This window comes from Pelodiscus sinensis, chromosome 16, assembly GCF_052426305.1.
Source record: "Pelodiscus sinensis isolate ZL-2025 chromosome 16, ASM5242630v1, whole genome shotgun sequence".
Lineage (NCBI taxonomy): Eukaryota > Metazoa > Chordata > Testudines > Trionychidae > Pelodiscus > Pelodiscus sinensis.
Window position 1 is genome coordinate 18113277 of NC_143067.1, and position 15023 is coordinate 18128299.

Consider the following 15023-nt stretch of genomic DNA (forward strand, 5'->3'; position numbering starts at 1 on the left):
AACTCCCACCTTCCAGTCTCAAGGTAAAACTATTTGACAAAGCTTCCCCCTTTTAAGAAACCCACAACAATTTAAATACTTGCTGCCATGGGAGTGAAAAGGTTACACCTGTTGCTCCCAAGAAAATACACTGAGGCCAGTGACCCTTTTTGCAGGCAGGTACACAGCAGAACTCTGGTGTTACTTTTTTTAAACCTAACACAAGTTTGTATGATCTGTTTCCTATACATATTAAGTACACGTGTCAGAAAAGTAAATATAAATTTGCCAGATAGACCTTGAACTAATTGACTTTAGTAGACATTAACTTATTAAATTTCTCCTGTCTCCAAAATGGACTTTGTCCCTGTTACAGCTGGTAGCTGATGCAAGGAGAGGGAATTGAGGCTATAAAAGTCTAGCTGAAAGGAGAACTCATTCAGGACTCCAGCCCCTTCCACAAATGTTACTAGTAACTAGCAGCCTATCCAAAGAAGATGCAGTGTTTGAAAGTTATAGCACTCTTACTGTTTTGTGCAGCCCTACTGACGCAGGTAAGAACAGGAAGAAACATTTTATTTTAAATTGTCAAGTAATTACTAACATGAAAGTTCACATACTTGCATACGTAAAATGCCTTGCACTATTTAGAGTTAGTGTATGTTTCAGTTGCTTCAGCAAGTGAAGGAAGTACAAGCCAGAGGTTTGAGGGCAGCAGGAATCAGGAACTCTAGAGATAGTATCTCAGCTCTGATACCGATATGGTCAGTCAGTTTAGACCAGTAATTTAGTGTGTCTGCCAAAGTTTTTTCATCTCTGTATGAGGATGTCTGCTTCCCTCTCACAAATACTGGAGAGCCTGTGTTATTTTTTAATATAGAATTTTACAAACATACCAAGGCAAATAGACATTCAGTAAGACTTATGATCTGACAACCAAATGAAGCAACTATAAACATACAGAGACAAGTCTATTAAAACTATGCTTAATGCTAACCATGTCAGGAAGCCACCATTCCTTCATGACAATTGTATTTCAATTCTATTTCAGACACACTGTGCTTCTTTGCATCATTCAAGCTCACAACTAACAAGACAAAGGAGGATGACTCCTTTCTGGAGGGGGATTTCCCTCAGACCTATAGGAGCATTATGCAGGCATGACAATGAATGCATCTCAATGCTGTGCAGGTAACTACCCATTCCTACGTAATTTATGGTGAATTATCACAGTACTTGATTGTTTTCTGTACAAAAAGAATAGCTGCAGCAAGGATTGGAACAAGTTCAGCTCTCTCAAAATTAGTTTTCTTAGTGCAAGTGGCAAACAAAACAGTTTGCAGGAGCACTGGCGATAGACACAAGGCAGGTGAGGTAATATCTTTTATTGGACCAACTTCTGATCATAAAAGACAAGCTTTTGAGCTACACAGAGCTCTTTTTCAGGATTGGGAAAGGTTCTGTTTGGCTAAATACAAGGTGGAACAGATTATTTAGCGTAAGTAGACAACACATCCTAAGACTATTCCTACAAGACTGATTTAAGTGATGACTGCTTCTTAGCGATAAAATTTATCACCCTTCAAACAAATGGTGTCATTAAAAAGCAGCATCTCACAATAAAAGGACGACACATTTTTATTTAGATGAGGATAAGGAGTTCAGAAGTCTGAACATGAATAAGTCCATATTATTAGACAGATGGAACAGGGCCTCCCTTTCCCATTTCCTCCAACTATGTCTAAACAAGATGCACCAAATACATTAATACTATTAAATAATGGAAGACTGACTCATGTGGGAGAACCCAGGCTGGTGGCAATATGCCTAGCACCCTACAACCCTAATCTAGGAAGAGATGCGGCTAGTGCCGAGGCAGCGCACACTACACATTCATGGTGGGAAATTAATAGAGAATAGAAGTCAAGTGTTATTTTCGATACATTTGTGAGAATCTGTTATAAGCTGTTTGACACAGCTGATATGTTGCCCCTCAGCTTTTCAAAGAGGCAAGGATAGGTGCTGAAAAAGCTGCCTGTAGATTAGAAGGAAAAAGCATTTCGATTACACAGTAGGGCATTCAGCACTTGTGCAATTCATCTGCAGAGGAACGAGTTTCAGGCCATCACTTTTTACAATACATTTTTACACCCTAGAAACCAAACAATCCCTCCCTGCCAACAAGAGTCATTGATAGCATCTTCATTTCCTCAAAAGTGCTTTTGGAATATGCTGACCATTAAGATTTGAGAATTACTGTAAACATACACACCAGATTTAAATTCAAGTTGCATAGGGAGCTGAACTAAATGAACAATGCTATGTGTATAGGTATACTAGATGGAGACCTATATAATTACATCAATCCAGGCCTATAATGATTGATATACCTTTTTTGCAGGAAGAATCGCTGTTCCCTAAGAATTTCCTGTGAGTGACCTGTCACGAAAGAAGATAATATTGTTTTTACCTCTGACAATGTCCTACCCTATATATGAAATATTTATTATCAACTATCCTTAAGTGAGGACACTTTGAATTATGCAACTGCATATATTTAATATTTTTAAGATGAACATTTGTTGTATGAAATGATATAAGGGTTTCATGAAAGTTGAAACAATGCTCTGGTCTGGGCTCCTGAAGACATGCTCAATAGAAGACCTTGCAGTTTTTAAATTGTTCCTTTTTTCCTATAAGATAAAGATTTGTATTTAGCAAATAGAGTTGGTCTCTTGTATTCAATGAACAAAGAAAGCCACAGTGGGGGTGCAAGCTGGAGAGGCACTCTCAAGGAGTGTGTATATGCAGCTGGACTATGGACATTTTACCCTTTGGCCTGGTGAATACATAAACCAATCATCTGTCCCTCCCACTGACACCAGCCAACAGCTCTCAGGCAAGCAGCCCTTCTGAGAAAGGGAACAGAGTGAGCAACTCTATTAAATAAGAGCCTCAAAATAATAGCAGATTCGTTCCATATGCCAGAAAAATCCAGTGATGCCAAACTGCTCAAATAAAGAACAATTTTAACCGAGTAACTGCTGCAGGTTTCATCAGCTTAATTTTAAAATAAAATATTTCAGCAACAATTACCTTTGCATGCTGATCAACTGGGCTGAAACAAGAGCATTTTCACTGAATCAAATGAATTACAAAATAAATTTGGGCACCATCTGCATAACATATATTCTTCTCTGCTGCGGTGCGTGGAAAGAAATACTAACAGGGCATGAAGACCTAAGAGAACTGAGCTAGAAGATGTAATACCACAGAGGAGAAAGCCTACACAAGATAAAAGCACTGTTTATAAAGTTTAATACAGAAAATCTATTTCATATTTATTAAACTTAGTTTCTCCAGTTACATTACATTTTGCATTGTACAAAGCATTTTAATGACACGGTAGTTAAAAAGATCTTTACAAATTGAAATGTGATACCCTTTTCTCCAAATATTTTAATTGCCATAAATTTGTTTAAAAATACACATTAAACGCATGTTTCAGACACTAAACTTTCTATAATCTCAATACCACAAAATACATAGAATATACTATACAGATGTGGAAAAATCTAGTTAGTATATAATACTTTGCTCACCATTAACAGCTTTATTACGTGAAATGCACATACTGACTTAAAAATCCTAATTTTGAGCCCCAAAGTACCCTTTGATATTTCAAACGTATTGCAACAAATAAAATCACAGTTTTTTTGTTTTTTGTAAGTTTTGGTTGAAAACCGATGCCTAGAAACAAAATGTAAGACATGGATTTGTCATGTACAAAGCATAAGATAGAGACATCCTGTCATTAACAGTACCTTTCTGCATGATTAACCAGGGCTTTGAAGCAATAGGTTAAAGTTACCTTCCTCTGCCCTACTCAACCCTCCTCCAAAGAAAAAAACCCTTCTTCACCAAATAATATTAAATTTCAAATAAGATAAAGGATCTTTAATAAATATATAAGCACTTTATCCTCCATATACAAAATTTCCTCAAACCATTTAAAAGGGGGACAAGATACAAATGTCAGTAACTGTGCTTGCAAAAGTCATGTCTGGTCCTTGTAGTTGAACTTTCAGATATTTAATGCCAATGCAGCCAAAAAAATATGGACTACAATACTTATGTGTACTTAACTGCATGATTTACTAAGGTTATATCTAAATTAAAGACTGAGAACACTTCAATTTGCCAGTATTGACTCTTAATAAATATGGAGAGTTACATCAATTGGAATGGATGAATTTCCATTAAGTTTCCAGATGGAATTAAAGCAGGGTAAAAAAATATTACATGAGGATAGCCTATATAAACTCTATTCTGCAGCAGTACTTCAAACTGCTCAACAGTGTATTCAACTGAAGCTCAGCTGAATATTGGAACACAGAAAGAGGGAATGCTGTCAATCTCAAAGTCTAGTCTTTGAACTGGCCAGGTTCATTGCTCTAGCACTCTCACAATGAGAAAAATCTCTTATTTTTATAGATGCCCTTCCTCTTTCCTCCTAACACTGCTAAGTTTAAAATGGCATCACAGACAAAACTCCTTCAAAAATGAGATTTGACAACATGATTTTTTATGCACTTCCATCTCCAAAGAATCTCCTTACAATAGTCTGTGTTTAACAGAGTTGGCTAGCAAAACCTTTGGCTACTCTTTATTTAAAGATAGCTAATGTAATTGTGTTTTTGGAAATATACAGCTTTCTATAATACTGATTGACTAGATCTAAAGTAATTCAATCCTTGACCAAAATATTTATGAAGTATTTGCTAGAACGCTAATATCAATTATTTGGAAATTACTTACTCCCCAATGGGAAAATTAATTCAAACTTGACTTGCTCAGGCCCTTTTGTAACTGTTTTAATATAAGCACTGCTATCAATGACAGTAAATTTTTCCGCTAGGTAAACAAAATATTAAATAAAGCAAAGGTAGTCTCCTTCTACTAGTTTGGCAAACTACTCAGTCAATGCCTAAGGCTTTATTTCACTTGCCCCAGGCAAGTATGAAATTATATTCATAAAGTACTGACTCTCTATATGTTGGGGTCATTCATAAATACGTTAGGTTTTTTTTTTTTTTTAAATCACAGCAATCAAACCTCAGCAATATAAAGAATATACATTGCACTCCTGTAGAATATCAAGATTCATCACCAGTAAGATGGTGATTCAGCACTCAGTTTAATAAATAATATATCAATATAGTCAGTTGCACTATAATCTAAAAACAAGTATAACATACTTTGGACAGACTGCGTTCATTTATATATCTATATATATAGACACACACACACACACACACACACACACACACACACAATATAAATTGCATACTGCCGTCAAAAGACGAGAAGAGAGCCATCCAATGCGCTCTGTTTTACGGCTAATAATTTCAAATCAAAATAAATCATGGGCTACTTTGTTCTGATGTCCTAAAGGCTCATTAACAATTATAAATGATGCAACTTGTCATGTCTGAACCTGAAAATTTGACAGCAAATTCAAAATAATTTGTCTGAGCAAGCCTAGTCTGATTATTAAGCCTTTTTTTAAAAAAGGGTTCACCACTGGGGGGACATAAAGGGATGAATAAAACTTCAACACTGATATGTGTAAATATATAATCATCTAAGGAACCCTTAGTACCAGGGGTTAAGGATTCCTTCATGGCAAGACACTAGAGCATGTTGCAATAGCGCTCAAGTGATATGAATTTTACATATTGATGATTAAAGATTAAAAAGGACAGATTTGTTAGCCTGCATTTTGGCAGAGAGATGGAAGTTTATGAATTATTTGCATTGTGTTTTAACTTCTGTATCTGGCAAAATAAAATTCTCTCACTGAAGCAATAGGTAATCCCCAAGATAGACATGCTTTTGGAATTGTCAAACTGAGTTTAATCCATTTGAAATGGCCAAAGATAAGGGAGCTTTTGTTTTTTAACAAGATCATTGCATATGTCTCGCGTATATAGAAAACCTGGGACAATACTCCAGAAGGCATTTCACCAGAACGTATACTGTTTAGCTCATTGGGGTCCCCATTTTGACAGATTTTAAAAAGTCTTCTGGATTTTTTAGACAAATATTTAAAATCCATTGGATATAAAGAACACACACCAAACTGGTCTCTTAAAAATGTACCACTCAATGATACTGGTGAGACTTGGGTTAAGGAAAAAAAACAATATTCCCAGAGATGAGACTATTTCTGCTTACAGCAATGGTAATGGTTCATAATGGAGCAAGCTAGAAACAGCCATGCTGGCTACTGCAGCACTATACAAAAAACAAAATCACAATGCAGCTTCTAAGAAAGTATTTTTATATAGCGTCAAAAGTGTGCTAGGCACTTTAGAGTATTACAAAGGAAAAATAGTTGACAGTGTCCCATTAACCAAGATGCAGAGTTTGAGAGTAGAGAAAGTTCCATCTCTAACAGTGAATGTAAGCTGAAGTATAATGGGAAAAGTCATAAGTTGGTTAACTGTCTCCATATGTCTGCAGCAAAGCTTTTCTGGAAGTACAAATAATGTTGGAACACAAAAAGGAAGCTCTATGAATATGCAGCTACAGTTCAGTGAAGTTACTAATTTGCAAAACTTCTTAACTTTTAAAGCCCATAGGACATACTGCAGTACTAAGTAGCATAGAATTCTATTCCTTCTTTTCAGATTGCCATCATTTTGGCACTTGACTACAACTACACACAAATTTAGTGCAATAATTTTCCTGAACATGCATGTTCACATCTGGTAGAAGATAAAGGGACAATGGGAAATAAAAACAAAGCAGCACTTCACAATACCACTCTAATGGGTTCAGAGTTTGACTCTGTAAAAGGAGACCACTGTAACAGGAAGTAAAGTTTCTATGACATACACTAGGACTGTTGAAAAGAAATGGAATTTTACCAAAAGTACTGCAGAAGACCAACTCCATACAGTATATATGGTCCTGCTGTAAAACTTCACCTTGTAAACAATTCATAAAATCTTCATCTAAAAGTAAGGCATAAGGCACACCAGACATGATAGGGACACTAAGCAATATTGAAAGGAGTATAATTTTTAATCTTTTACCTAGACAATAACCTTTTGTGGAAAGGTACTTTGGATTACAACTTTTAAAAGCAGCCACTTGGAACTCCATGCAGGATTCTTGTTGCACCATCATACTTCTAAAGTGAATATTCTGCTCCCCTCAGAAACAGCTGACATTAACAAGAGCCTCTATTAACATGGAGGCAAACAGAAATTTTAAATAAATTCTACATCAGAACAGTTTCACAATGTCCCTGTGAAAGATGAGCTCTGCACCCCACAATAGCCATTATGGCATGATTATGTCCATCTATTAGCAGACCCAAAAAGGAAAAATGGATCTTAACACTTATTATGATTTTTGGTTTCCCAGTCAGTCAATGGAAATAATACAGACAGTTCTAGTAGTAATTATTTACTGGTTCTTTCAATTGTTAACTTGGCTGCTTCATTGTCAAATAATTACAAGCAAGGAGACCGGTTTTAAATGGAGATATTAAAAAAGCACAAGATTGTCCAATTATGAAACATTTCCAGTATGCACCTATCAGAGGCTGAAGCTCATTCTCACTCCATTACTTCAATATTGCATTAAATGCAAGTTTACTGTAATGTTTTGTGATTGCTATAGTGTTAACCAAGTGTTCTGAAATAATCTTGAAAAAACAACCCAAGTTAGACATAACTAAATATCTTTCCATATACATCTCTTATATTTTCATTTAAATGAAATATCTTAATGTGTAGAAGAATATCTCTGGAACTTTTCTTAATTTAGTACAAATTCTGCAATAATAAAACTGTAGTTATTTAAGATTTGAGTCGTAGGCATTAGACATGAAAAGCATGGTGTTCCTAGATTTTAGAACCTATCAACCCTTATTTTCTTTAACAAGCTCTACCACCACAAGACATTACAGAGTAACAAGCTCACGCAGTACTTAAATAAAGTGTCTACATTTAATCTCTGCTAAGTACTTGATAGGGTAAGTTTATAGGAAGAAATAGCTAAGTCTTAAAAGGACCCATAGCTGGGTTTCGTAAAAATTTTTTAAAAACAAATGAAAATAAATAAGCTTTAAAACTGATTAGGTATGTATTATTGACTGGAATTCCAATCCCACTACAGAGCAATGAAGCCATATCTTATTAATATGTAGCCGATTTTAAAATATTTAAATAACTTAAAAAGGAGAATACTGAAGAAGTCTGTTAACATGATATGGTTTGGGGTTAAACATACAAAGAAGGATGGGAGAAGTGAAAGCATTCCTTGCTTTTAGTGTCAACTATGCAATGTGTTATGGCAGTCTTCCTTATTGACATGACACAGTGTTGTGGAGAAAAATCAGAGGCAGCAAGAAAAGTGTGTTCTACTTTTGATTCCTTCAGTTCAAGATATCACTTAGCATCCAGACGCAACCAGTGTAATCCCTGTCGGGTGTAACGTACTAGGTCTGTCATGATGCTTGAATTAAAAATCAGAGGGCCCATAACTTTATCCAGTTCAGCAAAGAACTCTAGAATGACAGGAAAAAATAAATCAAACTATGCACATTTCCTTTCACATTTACTTACTTCTCTTTGGAGAACGTGGTTTTGAGGAGAAAGCCATTTATTATGGGTTAACAAATTACACCTCTCTCCCCTGATGTCATCTGAGAGATAAGAGGTGGAAGGAGGTGAAAACAGTACAGGAATAAAAAACCATTTTTGCAGTAAAATGATTGATAAGAACAGATGGGAAGGTTTTACAAACTGATGTTCCCATTCCCAAAAGTGGTAAATTCCCCAAAAGATTTTGCATATTCAATTAATACAATTTTAAAAAATGCAAATATAAATCCATATTTGTAAGTTAGAAGTTATAGTAAGCCCCCAAAATTATGTCTGCCTATATTCTGCCAGTGTAAGGCTTATTTATATCATTCAGCATCAAAAGCATAGAAGTCTGAGATATTATTGAAAATCTAAGGCAATAATTATCCCTCTTTCCTACAGCAAAACACCAACTGCAAAATATGCCTTGTATACTATTAGCGAATTTGCTCAATGTGAAAGATCTACAAGCATTTATGGCACAGTTCAACACATGCAATTTTACAGACTCTACCAAGTCTTACCTCTTTGCTCTTTAGAAAGCTGTTCAGCTTGGTCCCAAATTTCAGTGGCATAGAGGAAATTGGATGTAACCTGGACATAGCTGGCTGCCATCTGGTGGATTCTCTGTGGGATAGTTACAGAAGAACTGCTCCCTGAAGAGTTCGATGCCCCCGAAGAGTAATTCCCTGAATTTCCTGGAGACAGCTTCGGAGAGACTGGAGATGGCATACCAACAGGCTTGCTAGTTTAAAAAAAAACAAACAAAAGCATGATTTTTAATACACAAAATATCAAAATAAGTATGTATTCTGACATATCAAGCTGCATAATTTATTAATTTGGAATTAAAATAGTTTGTACTTCCATCCTGGGATCTCAAGTGATTTACATTTAAATTAAGCAACAAAGAAATTTAAGTGACTTTTCTGATGCCTTATGAAATCTGCATGAGAATTGGGAACAGCATCTAAGGTTTCAAGCTCTGTGATTTAACTCTATGACCAAATTCCTTACCTTTTAATTTAATTATTTTACTGAGGAAAGTTTGATAAATGTACGTTTTAAGGAATAAACTTGATGAAAGAATAAAATCAGAACCACACGAAAAAGAGCTACATTGCCATATATTGTCAAATGTTTAATAGGTTGAGAAATTTAAAATTGTATTAGATTTTCAGATTTGTATGTTCTCTGACTACACAGATAAATATATCAGAATATTATTCCTAGAGTTTACGTACAAGCAAATTGCTCCCTGTGCAGTTGGTAGTCCTGCATGTATTGCATTCTGAATACAGGCAGTCCCCGGGTTACATCAATCCGACTTACGTTGGATCCCTAGTTACAAACGGGGGGGCGCAGCTAGTGCGGGGTGCCTCCCCCACTGTCACCGCCTCCAGCGGCGCGGGGGGCACGCTTCCCCCCAGCAGATCAGGGAGATGCAGAGCTAGCGCCCCGCGCCTCCCCTCCTCCCCCCGCAGCAGACCAGGAAGATGCGGAGCAGCTTTTCTCGCCGTGGAGGACGCGGGTCTGCTGGGGGGAACAAGACACCAGCCAAAAGGGGGTACCCCAGAGCAGAAAAATTAAGTTCCTAGGGAACAGCAGGAGCAGCAGGCAGTGAGACCCATTGTGTTACAGTCCCCACCTTGAGAGCAACAGCTCTTTCCCTCTTCAGCACTAGAGCTGTAAGTATCTTGTTAGCATCATGTGAAATTAACAAGTCCCTTCCAGCCTGGCAGAGGTGAAGCTGAAAAATTACCCAGTGGTGTGGGTGGGCAAGAATGGGGAGGAGCAGGACAGAAGAGGGGATAAGCCCCAGCCCCACACCCTGGCTGGAGCGGAGCAGGGTAAGCCCCGAGGGGATGGGTCTGGTTGCAAAGTGGGTGAGTGGACAATGAGGACCCACCTGTGGCTAAACTCCTGTTCCCAACACAGAATTTTTCTTTAAAATTAATCCTGTGGATAAATTCTCACACACACTTCACAGGAAGGGATTTCCGTATTCTGCTGAGCAGAATACAACAACAGCTTTGATTGTATCAATATTTCACTGTGCTCTCCAATGACTATTGATTACACTTAATACCCATTTCACTGAACCATCTGTAGCAAATTCTATTTGGAACAGTAATATGTATTGAATAAACTTTTTTTAGTTATAAAAAACAAAGATTCTGACTATTAAATGAATAACTGGGATCTTTCAGGTACCCCAAAAGGAAGATTTGGATATAGCATGAAACACTGAAACTTATGATCAATTTTTAATTAAAATATCAACCAAAAAAACCTTCATATCAAAACAGTATGTGTTTTTCTTAGAATAAGGACGTTGTATGAGAATCAGGGTCTTTTCCACCTAACTCCAGCTCCCCGTCCCGCCCCCCCCCAATATGTACCAGTTCTGACTTGCATACAAATTCAACTTAAGAACAAACCTACAGTCCCTATCTTGTACGTAACCCGGGGACTGCCTGTATATCATTTCAAGCTCAAATGGTTCCAGGCATTTTAGGAAGTCTATAGTTCTCTTAATGCTGGAGAAGTAAATGGGTCATATTTGAACAAAACCCATTGAAATTAGAGCTGTATATTAATCCAGTACTAGAGGGCATAGACTTCTACTGCAGTAAGGAGTTATTTAAAATTCCGGCTCGAGTGCTTTCAAAAACAGCAATTTTACAAAATTTACCTGAACAATTAAGTGAACATATTTAACAGTTATCCAACACATAGCCTGGATCCTTATAGAAATACAAATGGCTAATGAAACTTCAGATAAAATTATGTAATATGAGTAAAGAGTGACTTTATAAACCCTACTCTGACACTTTATTGTACATAACAGATGGAGGAAATAGTTTTTACTTTAATTGTTAAGAGTTTGGTTCTCACAGGAAAGATACATCTAGCTAGTTTAATAATCACTGAAATCAGTTCCTTCAGATTGCCTTTTTTCCATTCCCCTCTCCCTCAAGTTTTAAAAATGTCCAAATCAAGTAGTTTAATATACAAGTTACAAAGCTACTTACCTTCCCATGCCAGGTGATGGTGCTTGAGAGTTATTATAGGAATTCTGTTTAGGAAAAATAAATTTGCCAGGTGATTTTTAAATGCATGTTAATAGCTTATTAAAAAAGGTTTTTACAAATGAATACTTTTGTGATAACCAAAAGTCTGAACCATTATGGGAGAATTAAAGCACTTTAAATTTTGACAAAATATTCAATTTTATTGCTGAAACTAAGACACCAAGAATTTAACTGATCTGTCTATAGTACATAGCAAACAGCTGGGATTAGAATTCATGTATCCTAACTTGATTCCTTCCACTGACCACTAGACTGTATTGCTTATGGTGGCAAGTTTCATAATTTTTTCCAGCATTCTCCTTTTAACAGCAAAGTGAAGGCTGTTAACACTGGTACTGGGCAATTAAACTCCTTCCTCAAAAGCTAGAAATACCTCAGCATGCTGCTTTCTCTATTAAAGGCTAGGATTTCTGAAGAAAACTATGAGCTTCCAAATTAGGTGCCTAATTCCTACTGACACCTTGGAAAATCCCAGCCTAAATTCAGATTAAGCAATTTCATCTAGGGATGTAAAAAAGAGTAGTTGATTAGTCGACTACCCGATAAGTCTAGGCTTATTAGGTAGTCAAGTCAACTATTTGGTTCCTCCCCCGCACTTGCTTGCTACTTCTATATCAAAGCCAAGCAGCTCTTACTACATTTAAGAGGCAGAGCCGCAGCGAGGTAGGTCTGGGACCTGGCACAAGCCAGGACTCAGCAGCCCCGGCTCGCGCTGGGTCTACAACCTATCCCACTGCAGCTGTGCAGTTTAATGTAGTAGGATCTGGACTGCTTGCGTGCCCAGCTCCTACTACATTTAAACTGCAGAGCCACAGTGGGGCCCCTTATTAACTAATCATGTACACCATACAAATTATATTGAGTACATGATTAGTCAATTACCCGCTTCTTAACATCCTTAATCTCATCTAGAGCCTTTTAAATGTCTTAAGTACCCTATCAGGGACTAGATTCAAGTGAGTGAGCTGGAGAAATGTGTTAGTCTCTGGTAGTAGGTTTAAACCAGATCCAGACTTAAAACAGGTTTTTACTGAAAATTCTAGAACGTCTCATGGGAGTATCTCATAGGGGTAGCTGTGTTAATCCAGAACTTTAAAAACAGTTAGTGGTCCCATGGCACCTTAAATACTAACGAAAATATATAAAATCATGGGAGTATGTGAAAGTTCAGGCAAGCTGGCTAAGAAGACTGACTTTGGAAGTTGTTGGATGAGCTACAAATTATTTACTCCACTATCATCTTCTGGACAGCTGCAGTCATAAAATGTACTTCCAGAAACAGAATTCCCTTAATATCATACATGAAAGTTAGGTTAAACTTTGTAATGTCTGCAGCCAGGAAGATGTTCTTTTCATCCTCTCTGAAATCTGCTCAATTGTTTATTCGTTAAAGCAGACAAAAAAAATTACTATAAATGGAAAATTATGCTAAAACCATCAGGATAACAACAACATTGTGGTCATGCTGCAAGTAGCCACCCTTCCCATCTTGATCAGTAACAAAAAAGAAAATTAATGTTCAGTGTGTTAGAATTCAACTTTAAGGGCCACTTATCCAGACAGAGGCATATTGAAGTACATTTTAGTTGAAAATCTAAGGTACTCTCTTGATTTCTCTCAATAATACAGAAACTTTGTACCTTTAGATGTTCTGTCAGTGTTTTAGAATATTTCAATGCACTCTCCTTCTTCAGCTTGAAAAGCCTTAGATATAACAGGGACTGGCATCGAAGACTAGCCAAAGAAAAACAGCAACACATTTACAATGAATGTGCATACCACAGTTCAGTAATGCAAGTACACAGCTAGCAGCTGTGTGTTTTTCAAGCATACTATCTGAAGTTCAGAGTTAAACTTTTGTCATCAACAGTAGCACGATTTCATTTTTCAGAAAAATTAAAGAGTCTAATCCCGAGTAGGAATATAAGATTATTGGACAAAAGCTTATCGGATAGTCAACTAGTCACTTATCCCCCTTGCTGCTTCTATCAGAGGGAGGGGAGCAGTGGGGCGTGGGGGGGAAGAGAGCCATCTTAAAAACCAGTTCCCCCCAGCACCCTTTCCACAGAGGCCAGGGGAGTAGCAGGGACCAGGCGGGAGTACCAGACAGCGTGCCTCTTCTTTTTAAATGTATTAAGAGCCTGCTGGCTCTTAATAGGTTTAAAAAACAGAAGTGCAGCCAGGGGACTTGGCACAAGCTAGGACAGCTGATTCGCGGCTCACCCCAGGTCCCCCCAACTGTGCTCCAGCCTTTTACGTTTAAGGCTGGTGTGCAGCCAGGCCGAGGGAGGAGGCGGAGAGAGAGACCTGGTTCTCAGCTGGCTCAGCTCACAGAACCAGGAACTAACCCTGCTGCAGCTCCCCCTCTTATAGATTAGTCTATGGAAAGTCCATCAACTAGTTGGTTAAACTAAATTTAACATCTCTAATCCTGAGCAAAAGATCTCAGTTACATGCTCTTCATTGTCTTTGTTTACATAACCAGTTCTGCTCACTGAGTTGATATTACAACCAAGAATGATCTCCTAGACTAGCGAATAAACAAAATAAATATATTAACAATAAATGAAGCCCATTACACCAGGATATGCATCACAACATGTAGCATCTGACATCATATTTCCCCCTCCCTCTTCACCCAATGCCAAACTGATTCCTGTCCTTTCTGCTCTGAAGCAGCCTGAACAATTTGGAACATTAAGTGACTGACATACACAGCACATTGACTCATCAGTAGGTGGGCATAACAGGAAGATCTTTGGGCTCCACTAGTCTTCTACTGATGCTTCTTTCAATCCTAAGGGTCAGTATACAGTTCAATTTCAAGACCAGCATTAAAAGGTAAAGGCTCAAATCAGTGTTCTATTAGTCAAATCTCTCTCTTAAGCAATAAATGTCAATGTCCCTGTTTCCCGAACAATCACTACATTATTTAATACAACCACTATGCTTTATGGAACATTGAGCTTCTCAGAAAAGAGCAACAATGGCAGAGAAATAGACATTTAACTTGATAGTACACTGTCAATTTCACATAAGGCGAACATTTCACATCCACATAAGTGTGAGCATGGAAACAGAAATTACAGATACATTAATGCTGCAGTTTTAGCAATGCAGTCTAATTCTACTTACAAATTTGCAAACATTAAAAAAAAGTAGTCCAAAAAACTGTGCTTTAACCATGTATGACTAATATTAAGTTGTCATAGCCAATGATCAGTTTTTTTCATGTTACGCGCTCTCCCCACTTATCCCTGTCCATCTCACTGACCCCCATCCGAGAGCT

At 37.3% G+C, this 15023-nt stretch overlaps 2 protein-coding genes across 8 annotated transcripts in view; one reads left to right on the forward strand and one right to left on the reverse strand.

The window, feature by feature from the left end:
• The first annotated feature begins 373 nt into the window (after positions 1 to 373).
• On the forward strand, positions 374 to 2703 carry LEAP2 (liver enriched antimicrobial peptide 2). Its single transcript, XM_025187452.3, has 3 exons — positions 374 to 533; positions 1031 to 1170; positions 2381 to 2703. Exons 1-3 carry the CDS (start codon positions 477 to 479, stop codon positions 2415 to 2417), a joined length of 234 nt encoding a protein of 77 aa, XP_025043237.1. The 5' UTR covers positions 374 to 476; the 3' UTR covers positions 2418 to 2703.
• Positions 2704 to 3280: 577 nt separating this feature from the next.
• Positions 3281 to 15023, reverse strand: part of AFF4 (ALF transcription elongation factor 4) — a 110700-nt gene continuing 98957 nt past the window's right edge. For all 7 annotated transcript variants that reach the window (XM_075900326.2, XM_075900327.2, XM_075900325.2 and 4 more), the window contains 4 exons: positions 13375 to 13468; positions 11675 to 11718; positions 9164 to 9384; positions 3281 to 8560 (listed from right to left, as the gene is read on the reverse strand). In XM_075900326.2, coding sequence (XP_075756441.2) covers positions 8442 to 8560; positions 9164 to 9384; positions 11675 to 11718; positions 13375 to 13468 — 478 coding nt within the window. In that variant the 3' untranslated portion in view covers positions 3281 to 8441. The remainder of the gene's footprint in view (positions 8561 to 9163; positions 9385 to 11674; positions 11719 to 13374; positions 13469 to 15023) is intronic.

Excerpts from the sequence above, each read along its gene's own strand:
- LEAP2 (XM_025187452.3), top strand. The coding sequence starts at position 477 with ATGCAGTGTTTGAAAGTTATAGCACTCTTACTGTTTTGTGCAGCCCTA. Across the intron at positions 534-1,030 it reads GTGCAGCCCTACTGACGCAG|ACACACTGTGCTTCTTTGCA; the intron begins GTAAGAACAGGA and ends ATTCTATTTCAG. Across the intron at positions 1,171-2,380 it reads TGCATCTCAATGCTGTGCAG|GAAGAATCGCTGTTCCCTAA; the intron begins GTAACTACCCAT and ends CCTTTTTTGCAG.